The sequence below is a fragment of the Phaethon aethereus genome, assembly GCF_964289735.1.
Source record: "Phaethon aethereus genome assembly, chromosome: 16".
In the NCBI taxonomy this organism is placed as follows: domain Eukaryota; kingdom Metazoa; phylum Chordata; class Aves; order Phaethontiformes; family Phaethontidae; genus Phaethon; species Phaethon aethereus.
The window spans coordinates 355,103-365,852 of NC_138592.1; the positions used below are offsets into that span (position 1 = coordinate 355,103).

General features: G+C 62.4%; 1 protein-coding gene across 1 annotated transcript; it reads right to left on the bottom strand.

Annotated features, from left to right (window-relative positions):
* Positions 1–5,097: 5,097 nt before the first annotated feature.
* CD40 (CD40 molecule) lies at positions 5,098–10,458 on the bottom strand (the record flags this gene model as incomplete). The annotated part of the gene is made up of 9 exons (XM_082007120.1): positions 5,098–5,253; positions 5,577–5,602; positions 6,034–6,132; positions 6,396–6,457; positions 7,434–7,533; positions 7,776–7,919; positions 8,016–8,141; positions 8,774–8,855; positions 10,411–10,458. The coding sequence occupies 9 exons, from the start codon at positions 10,456–10,458 to the stop codon at positions 5,098–5,100; spliced, it is 843 nt and encodes a 280-aa protein (XP_081863246.1).
* Positions 10,459–10,750: the final 292 nt, after the last annotated feature.

Here is a 10,750-nt window from a genome sequence, read left to right on the forward strand (position 1 = left end):
TGATTATAGAAAGCAATTTACAAAATACAAACTGCTGCCTATGCCAAGCTCTGCATGTCCAGGCATAGCTTAATTTCACAGTAAAATTTCAAATGCAATGAATGGCTTTTCCCAGCACCAGTCCATGTCCAAGCCAAGAGCTTTGCTAGCTGCATGTGCTGCACTGAGCAGACCAGAAATGGCTCTTGCCCTGCCCTGCAGAGCACGCAGCTCCCTGGGCTAGTTGTCACAACGGCCGCAGCAGCCCAGCAAGCGGTCACGTGGCTGATGCTGCCCAGGTCGTCTCGGCTGTGCAGGACCCACCACGGCTGCAAGCCAGTCTGCGGGGAGACGCTCTGTGCAGCCAGCTGGATGCAGACCTTGCTGCAGGCATCCCGTGCAATGCCGCCTCTCCGCACAGCCATTGGGGAGGTGTCATGGCAGGGCTAGTCCAGCGCTGCCGTGGCAGGGGCTCACCTGAGAGCTGGTGCTCCTGCTCTGGGAGTTATCATTCCGTGGTCAGGGTCCAGAAGGTTTGTACACACAGATGCATTAGTTCTGCGTTTAGTGATACTTGAATAATTGGTGTCACATCAGTTAGATTGGTTCTTGGATACTGCAGTGACAAGTGCTGTGCAAAAGCCTCTGGGCTGCAGTATATGAGGAATCCCAACAGCAAGCGAGGCTCACGGGGACGTTGGGTGCCAAGAGGGCAGCAGGGGTGTGCAGCAGGTTTGTCCTTTGCAGGAGAGCGGTGGGGCCTGAGGCTCTCAAGGTGGTCAGTGCCTGGGGCTGCTGTTGGTGGGGGGACCCTGCTCTGGCTGTGCAGCATTGGGGGTGCAGGAGTGCGCTTGGGGAGGTGCTGCCAACATTGCAAACCTCTGAGCTCTCCTCCCCTGGAACATAATGCACCTCTCACGGTGCTCCTCTGTGTCAAGCCACTCACTGGGCACCTAGTTTGGCATCATCTGCCGCTTCCCTCATCCCTTTGGACTGCTGTTGCAGCCTGTGGCATGGATTTGCACAGATGGTGGATTTGCAGGCACAGTGCTGTCCACCCTGGCAGCTAATGGGGAGGAAGCTCAGGTGGGTCTGGGGCAGCGTGGAGAATCCCTGGGCTCATGTGCCTGCAATACAGATCAGGGCTGTCAGTCCTATCCCTGCTGCGGATTGTAGGCAGAGGTAATTTGCAGATGACAAATATCCCCGACAGTAAATATTTTTCCCACCCTCATCTTTCTGCAAGCAGATAAGGTGGCAGCACTGTGGCAATACGGTTGCTGGAAGGAGACAAACTCTTTGGCAGTCTTAAAAGTCTATTGTGTCCCTGCAATTATTTATAGATAAACAAAAGAAAGCAAATAAGCACAGAATGCGAGCTGCACAGCTGCATTTGTTATGATGATGATGATGATGTTATCTCTCCCTCACACCCACATGCATGTATCTCCAGTGCATGGAAGCTAGCTGCTGGCAGCAATCAAATCCCCATCCAGTATGAGGCAGGACAGGCTGGAGGCTTTGCTCTCTCCTCACTGACTTGCTGCTAGTCTGTTTCCTGACACAGTGACCCAACCGCACAACTCCTCCAGCAGCTTCTCAGCCCCCAGCCGAGCCAGGGAGCCGCGGCACCTGCAGCACCACAGGGTCTCAGGTTGCCCTTGCAGCAGCATGGTCCCTGGGGCTGCTGTGTCTCTGTTCCTGGTGGCAGCAAGACATGGACACCGGATGGCCTTCATCCTGGTAAACCAGCCCCCAGGGTGCTGGGTGCCTCACGGTGAGGGGGATCCGGGTGTTGCTTGCAGGGAGCGTGGAATTGGCTGAGTCCTCAGCAGCTGGTGCAGCAGGACCCCAGCGTGCGAGTGCTCCCCACTGCCAGGAGGGGCGAGCGGGCGAGCCTGTTGGCTTTCCCTGCTCCCTGCAGCCAGGACCACAGCACTGCCAACGACAGAAATGGGTGTATTTGGAGGAAGCCATGTGAGGGATGTGGGATTAAACAATGTGGCAGGGAAGAGTGACGGAGATTGCTGCTAATGAGAGATTCCTCCAGCCTGTGGAGCAGAAATGCCAGGGAGTGAGAAAAGCTGACTGGTGTGGGAAGGGCTCGGAAGCACCATGTTCTCACCGCTCAGTGAGCGCTTGGAGAGGTCTCTGGGCACTGCGGGAGCTTGCAAGGCGGGGCCAGGCAGCGCTGGACGGGCCGAAAGGGGGGGCAGGAAAGTTGCAGGCACAAGGCTTCTGTCCTGGGCACCAGGGTCCCTGGATGAGCCGTCATTTGTGTGGCATTGGGGCCCTCAACCAGCCGAAGTCTCCCCGATGTGCTGCACAGCATCGCCTAGCTCCCACCAGCGCAGGAGCCCTGCAGCTCCCCGGGGCACATGCAGTCACTGCTCCTCCCACGGGCCCGGGGTGCAGGAGTGGTGTGCATCCCTGCCAAGCACTCAGCCTTGTCTCCGTAGGACCTCTGGCCTGGGAAAGCACTGGGACAAGCTCTCCAGCTGCGGACAGCATCCAAGACAGCGCCTGGGAGCCCTTGACTGGACTGGAGAGTGGGATGATTTTTCATTCTTTCCTTGTAATAAGAGGACAGGAGTAAGTGACTAGTACAGTTCGTTCATTCGGTAAAGATTTATACAATCACTTCATCCAGTAATTGGTATTCTGGGGAGAGAGGGAGCTGCAGCTCCAGCATCCGCCTCTATTTGTTTTCGCTCTGTCTTTCTTTCTCCCTGTTTCAGAGTGAGTAATTCTGTCCCTCACAATCCCATTTAAACAGAGCATTTGCGGAGTGAATAATTAGTTACATTCAATTAGGTCTCATGTGCTCTCCCTTCTCACTTTGGGGGACAGATGTGCTAATGAGATGGCACATGTCTTGACATGCAGGAGCAGGCATTAAACACGATGCGTGCTGGCAGGCAGAGGTCAGAACTGGGGCAGGCAGGGAGCCAGAGGGGCCAGCCTGCTGCCATGGGGCAGCCGTGGGGCGGCAATCCTTTGGGGGCTGTTTGGGGCCAAAGGTTCATGTTTGTGGCCAAAGGACTGGCAGGGCAAGCAGGAATCGGGATCACCTGTCCCCAGGGCAGGGTGTTCACTGGGCTGGTGCCAGGGGGACACTACCCAGCCCTGGGACCATCCTGCTAGCACTGCTGGGAGGGCCATGCCCCGAGAGGGAGAGCTGCTGACATGGTTTTATCTCCCTTATTAAACCTAACATTAGGTTTTAAGAGGAGCCTTAAATAATGTGCCGCTGTCTTTACAGTAAAAGTTGCTCTGTGTTCCAGCTGCTCCTGGCTGTGGGATTTATGGCCTTTCTTATGCCATGCTGCATGCGCTTGGGTGGTGGCACGTCATGGGCTGCAGCTGCTCCCTGGTACCTGGAGCCTGCGCTGGACTTGGTGCCACTGCAGTCCAGCCCCATGCCAGCGAGTCAAGGCCCATGGCAGCTCGGCTACTGCCCCCTCCCAGCACCCCAGAGTTCTGCCCTGCAGAGATGGGCCCCACATGGTGCATCTGGCAATGCACTGGCAAGGTGAAGTGCACCGAGCCTGCCTGCTGCAGGCAGCCCTGCCTGTATGCTCAGTCCCCTGCGATGCAGGAGCACTGGAGCTCCATGGACTCTCTCCTCACAGGCAGCGGTCAGTGGGCAGGAGCTGCCACGTTGCCTGGCAGCCTCGGGGCATGCTGACTGCAGATGCAGGGGGAGCAGCCTCAGGGTGTCCTGGAGGCTGGGGGACAGTGTAGGGACTGTCTGGGGCCATGCCAGGGATCAAGCACAGCTGATGATGGTGTCCCTTCCCTTCCCTCCTCCGGTGGGAGCACCCGTCCCCAGAGCATCAGGCCCAGGAGCACCAGAGCTGGGCGCACCCCTGCCAGGAGCTTTAGTCCTCGGGGAGCTGGTAGGCATCAGTGAAGGGGGGAGGCCTGAGGAGGGGGTGGCGGGAGCTGCAGGCCGTGCCGCTCACGCACATTGGGAGCATAACAAACTTTAATTACAGCTTTTTGCCAGCGGTGTGGTGGAGAATAACCGAGTCCAGTCGTTCCCCCCGCAACGCCGTGGCGGGGCCGGGCGCGGAGCGGTGCGTGGCCGTGGGAGCGGCAGCTCCCCCCGCGGGTGGCTGCAGGCAGCGGGGCCAGGCTGCGCGCTGCAGCCGCGTGGGCTGCGCGGCACGTGGCGAGCAGCGTGTGCGTGCCCTCGCCGGCGCACGTGCCGCTGGGTGCGTGGGGCGGCCGCGGCAGGGGGAGGGGGAGGGCGCGCGGCCGCGGAGAGCCCGGACGCGGGGCGGGACCGCACTCCGCCGCTGCCCCCCCCCCGGAGGCGGGCGCGGACGGTCCCGCCCCGCACAGCGCGGCGCCGGCCCGGCAGCACCATCTCCCGGCCGCGCGCGTCGGTGTTCGGAGGTCTGGGCCCCACCGCCCCCCGCGCCAGGGCGGTTCCGCGCGCCGGCCGAGAAGAGGGGGACGGGCGCTGCCGGGACAGCGGGGCCTGCCTTTATTTGTCCCCGCGGAGCCAACCTCGGGTGCCCGGCGGCCGGGCCCGCACCGGGGCTGCTGCCCTGGCCCCAGCAGCTGCCTGGCCTCCCCCACGGGCACCTGCTGGGCCCAGCTCTAGGGCAGGGCCCTTGTACAGCTGCGACCCCGGGCCAGGGGCTGACCTGTGTTCTGCCATGGTGGTCCCACACCAGCACCCCCATCCTCTGCCCTGGCATCCACAGCGGTCAGGCAGGCCGGGCTCCACCACAGGGTCTCCATGCGAGCAGCCATGCTCTGCTCTGCCATGGCAGCTGCAGCCCAGTGGCTGCACCAGACTCTGCCAGGGGCCCAGTACATCGGCAGCCACGCTGCACACTGCCGCAGCACCGCGGGCAGGCTGGGGGACCAGGCTCTGCTCTTGCACCCCCATGCAGGCAGCTAAGCTTTGCTCTGCCATGGCAGCCCTGGGCAGGCAACCAGACCAGGCACTGCTGTGGTAACCCCATGGGGGTGGTCATGCCACAGTCCGCTGCAGCGTCACATCATTTGCAGCCAGGCCAGATGCTAGATTTCCTCCCCAGCTGGGGACAGAGGAGACTCGCTGGCACCGGTCTGTGCTCCTGTTGGCGGCAGTGCCCTGCACCCTCACATCCTCTCCTGCTCCGAGATGCGGCTCTCCTTGCCATCCTCCTGGGCCACGGGTTGGCCCCCGAGCAGGGTCTCCTGCACAGGGAAGACTTCCTCCCCCGCCTCCACGGGCTGCTGGGCCTCTGGGATCTCTCTGGGCTTCCCCGCCTCTATCTGCACAGGGGCAAGGGCAGGGGTCAGGGGCAGGCAGCTATGTCCCCCACCTCTGTGGCCACCTTTCCACAGGCTCCCCACTCAGGTGCAGGGCAAGGCCTCACCCTATGCAGGTCCCTCCGGCCTCAGCATTTGCCAGCAGCATCCCAGGGTTGCCCCAGCCCTTGTCCTGTCCCAGCCAGGCAGCCCTAGGACAGCCCCCACGCCTCGGGCCCTGCAGAGCCACAGGCCCTGCTCTGTTGCTCTCTGCTGCTGGCACATCCCCAGCTGTGCCCAGGGGTGACCCTAACCCACTGCTGAAGAGGGGCTCTGGGCAGACTCACCTGCTTCTGCACCCGTCGCCTGGGATCTGGATGGAAAGAGGGACAGAGGAGGCAACAGTCAGGGGAGTGCTCCTGCCCTGCAGTGAGCTCTCAGGCATCAGAGCTGGGGCTGGTGCTGCTGCACCGCAGGTCCTGCAGCTCACATTGTGCCTGCTGCTGCTGCCAGGCTGGAGAGGCTGAGGGCCATGGTGGGGGAGCCAGTCTGGATGCACAGGGCACCGTCACTTTCCTCCAAGAGCTGGCCCAGCTTGGGCTGCAGCAGCGCAAACATGCCTGCTCCCAAGGACAGAGCCCACTGACCCAGCAGGGCAACAGGCCTGGGGAGCCATGCCCTGGCAGTGTCCCCAGAAGGGCTGCCCCGCTCTCAGCAGAGCTGCCACCGTGCTTCCTGCTTGGCTCCTCGGCCCCATATGGCCCCTCTGCCCAAGGCATCACACCCCTTGTCCCAGCCCCTTACCTGTGTGGGCCAGGCAGTAGATGCAGATGCCCATGAGGCACGTGACGACCGCAGCCATGATGGGGATCAGCACTGACAGTGAGGAGCGCCTGCCCGACTCTACCAAGGCAGATGGGGTCAGTGAGGCACTCGTGACTCTCCCACTGAGACACTGAGTGCCCCCATCTGCCTCTGCTCCAGGCCCAGTCCCAGAGAGATCCCTCACAGGGACACAGAGGAGCAGGAAGGCATCAAGCCAGCAGTGCAGTCAGACCCTCCTCTCCCAGGAGGCAGCCAGGCCACCTCCTCTGAGTGCTGTGGGAGCTGGAGCACAAGGAGGTCTCTGCTCTGCACTGGCCCAGCCCCAGGCACCGAGCACTTACCACAGATCACATCTGAGGTGTTCGTCCCTTTCACCTTCACCACCAGCCCCTTTTCCTCACAGCTGCAGGGAAGAACAAGACCATGTAACCACACAGCAGCATCTTGAGCACATGGAAAGCCCCTGAGGAGGAAAGGCCGGGGCTGGGCAGCCACCAGAGCTATGCAAGAAAGCTGAGCCTAGCAGGCTCCAGAGAGGCGAGTGCCCAGGGGCCCTGGCCAATACCAGGGCCTCTGCTGCATGACAGGGACACCAGCTACATAGCCGGGCCCCATCCCGGGGTCCTGGTCTGGAGCTGCTGAAACTGCTGAAGATGGGAACAAGTTTAGGGACAAGGCACAGGGGGGAGCAAATATTTGAGACCTGACCAGTGAGGGAGACGCTGGGGCTCAGGCACTGCAGCTATTGCAGAACAGCTCAGAGATGACTCAATGGCAGGCTACAAGTGGCTCCATGGGGAGGTAATTTCTGGGCACAGATAGAAGCAAAGTGAAATCCAATGGCTAGCAGCTGAAGTGAGACTAATTCAGCCTGGAAATAAGGCTCACATTTCTACCGGGGAGTGCAATTAACCCTCAAGCAGCTTTCTAAAGACAGGGACAACCTGCCAGCCCATGGCATCCTCAACGCCAGACTCCCCATGGAGAGGGCTGCTGCCTTGGCTGATGACTACGGCCAAGGAGTGTGCTGGGAGGGAGAGCCTGGACAGGGCATGGGGGGTTCCCATAGCCACTCATCCCTTGCTCCCCAGTGCAGATGACAGCCTGGACATCCCTGGAGGGGCCAGCACTCTGTGCACATGCTGAAAGACAGTCACAAGGGCCCGGATGTCTACCTCAAGCTCAGCCACACCACCCCGGCCCTCACCACCTTCATAGCTCTCTGCTCCTCTTGCTCCTGCCCTACATCAGCCTGATGCTGTGTCCCTCAGAGACCATCCCATTCATCAGGTCCCCAAGGCTGGCAGCAGAGGAGATGCTCACAGGGACTGGGCACCGCTGGGGATGAGTGAAGAATGTGGTCAGCACTCAGACAATACCTTGTCCAGGGATGGCACGGCTCAGTTTTAGAGGAGACATTGGAGAAGGTGCCTTCTGCACAGGGCTCACAGGGAGATGACATCCGGGCCACAGTCTTGGCTGGAGAGGAGCAGAGGTTGCAGGACTGTCAGTATGGGCTGCAGGAAGTGATGGACTGTGGGGGTCATGCAAGCAGCCTTCCCTGTGGCAATGCTGCCAGTCACACACAAGCAGCAGGCACAGCTCTCCAGCAGCCCTGCTAGGGGCACCTTGCTGGGGTAGTCCCCCTTTTCCTGCAGGACCTAAGGTCAATGCTGCCAGGGCATCAGTCCCATTAAGAGGGAGGAGTTGGTCCGACTCACCTGCCACAAAGCCAAAGCCATGCTGGCAGGGCTGGTTCTCTACGCAGGTCTGGCAGCTGGTGTCAGAGCAGTGCATGCCGGCCCGGCACTGGCACACCGTGTTGTGTGTTGTGTTTCCTTGCGTCTTCATGATGAGGCCAGCATCTGGGCAAAGGGAACATGGGCAAGGTGAGAAACCGGTTGGACACCAGCCCTTGCAGCCCCCACAGGCCAGGGCCAGTGGGCACAGGGAGCACTTACTGTCTTCACAGATATCGTGGGGGGCACAGTGCCTCTCCTTGGTCCAGCTCTGCTGATAATGTCCGCTCTCACAACGGGTGCAGAGAGACTCTCCTGTGACATTGCATTCAGAGACCAGCTTTTCCCCTGCAATAGACGCTGGTGAGGAGGCAGTGAGGGGGCTTTCCCCCGTTCCAGGCAGCAGCTCTGCCAGCAGGACGGGGGAGCTCTGGCGGCTGTGGATACCAGGGCCACTGAAGCATGCTGTTCAGTAGCCTGATGTCACTCTGGCAGCCAGGGCTGCAGGGGCCAGCTCGCCCAGTGGCTGCACACACTGCATGGGACCAGGTGGAAAGGGCTGCTGGGTGCTGGGGCAGGAGAGCAGCAGGGGCCATTCACTGCCTCCAGCACTCCAAGGACTGGGAAACAACGTGGCAGTGACAGCAGGAGCTGGCAAATACCATCATGATTTGGTAGTGCCAGTGGCAGCACTCTCCCTGCAAGTTGCCCATGCCATGGGGTCCTGCAGCTGCAGCACTGACAGTCCCAAGAGAGCCATGGCAGATTCGATGAGGCCCAGGGGGTCTCCCAGGGCATCCATGAGGTCCCCAATTGCTCTAGCACTGAGGTGACACAAGGAGGTGAAGCTGTCAGCACTGCTAGCAATAGAGTAGAGGGACTTGATCACATTGGGCTGGGCTTGCTCCACTGTGGCCAGGCAGTGGGTCCTGGCACAGTCAGGCCTTGGGGTCCCTAGGAAGGGGAAAGGGTCTCTGTACCTGGCTGACACCGGTTGCAGCACCTGCCCTTGTGTTCATATTGCTTATCAAAGCATCTTATGGCATCACCAGGCTCCCAGCACTGGAAAAAAACAAAACCTGTGAATTCATGCCACTCTCCAGTGCTCCAGCACCACCTTGCTTCTGCAAGCACACACGTGCTAACCTGTGCACTAACCCACATCCCGAGGTGACGGCTTCCTTGCACTGCTCTTCCCATGCCTGCGCTAACCACAGACCGCAGCAGAGCTGCCTCTACTGCCTGATGCTACCAGTGCTCTCTTTGAAGTGGGGTGGCAGCAGTTCCGGTAGGGTGGCCCCACATTTCCCCAGATTTCCTACCAGATGGTGATTGCCCATGGCCCTGCCAACAGTGCTGCATTCCTGGGCAGGGGGTGTGGTGTTAACCAAGCCTCCTGTGCCCAGAGCACTGCCAGCCCCTTTCCAAGGCCAATGCACCAGCCCCGAGGGGCAGGGAAGTGCCAGGCAAGCATATCATCCATGCGAAGTCAGCCAGGGCCTTTCTTTGCTCCTCCTAGAAGGGGGCTGTGTGCATAGGGAAGGGTGGAAAGGACACAGGGAATCAGATCTCAGGCCAGTCTGGGTGCAGGAAGGCACCCACAGTACCATACCCTTGCACAGAGCAAGCCTCGTGCTGCCCACTCCCAGTAGCCTGGCAGTTGCCGGCAGACCTGCCTGAGCCTGGCTGTCCCGGGGAGCAGGACAGGGGCTCCAGCAGAGCCCTGCAGCAAGGTCACTGCAGGGCTGCAGACAGGCCGGTGAGGGAGGACCGGACATGAGGGCTGCCACAGCCCAGCACAGCCAAGCACCGCCGACCCCCATGGGGCCTTTCAAGCAGCCCTGGCTCGACGGGGCAGCGATGGGGCGGTGCGGCAGCACAATCTCTGACGTGGGGATGCCTGACCTGGTAGACGGGAACCGGCCCCGCTATGACACACGCCTGACACCAAGCAGAAAGGGAAGTTAAAAGGGGGCAAGGCAGGCCTTTCCCTGCGCCCCCGCAGCCTCCCAACACCCGACCTGCACCCCGGGCTGGAGTGACCCGGCCGTGCCCAGGGCTGCAGAGCCCCGGGGCTCAACGTTGCCCATCTCTGCCCGCAGGGACCCGCACCCTGTCCCCGGTCCGGGATGCAGACCCCACCGGGCCCCGCTCCTTCGGGAGGAAAGAGAAAGCGAGGTCGGGTGAGGGGTCCACGGGCAGAGACCTGCCTGCCCTGCCCTCTTCCTCCCCACATCCACGCCCGCGCTCCCGGGCGCCGGCGGGGTGTCCCGGGGAGGCCGGACCCGGCTGACACGGCGCGCCTCGGGCTGTGTAGGGCACCAGCGCTGCCAGAGCTCCCGTCGCCACCCCAGGCACGGCCCCAGCCGTGGGCGTTCCGCGGGGGCGGGCCGCGCCGAGGGGACGGGCCAGAGTGGCCGGACCGTGCCCGTTCCCGGAAAGCCCAGCGGCTGCCGGCCGGGGCTCTGCCCCGAGGAAGGAAAGGAGGGAGCGCCCCAGCCCCAGCCCCAGCCCCAGCCCCAGCCCCAGCCCCAGCCCCAGCCCCAGCCCCAGCCCCAGCCCCAGCCCCAGCCCCAGCCCCAGCCCCAGCCCCAGCCCCAGCCCCAGCCCCACTCACGCCCAGCAGCACCGCGCCGAGGAGCCCCAGCAGCCCGAGCCGCTTCATGACGCTGCGCCCCACACGGCGGCCGCCCGCCCTATAACGCCTCGGCCCGTTCCCGCCCAGGAAGGGGGCGTTGGGCCGCCCGCCGCCGCCCCGGGGCTTCCCCGCGCGGCGCCGGGCCCGGGGAGCCCCGACAGCGCCCGGGTGCGAGAGCGGGGCCGGGGGGCGCGCTACCCCCTCCCCAGCCCTCCCGCATCACGAGCCCACCCGAGCTCCGCGGTGCCAGCCGGCCGGCGGCCGTTACCTGCGCCCAGCCTGCGGGGAGGCGCTGCCGCAAGCCCGGGCACCCTTTGGC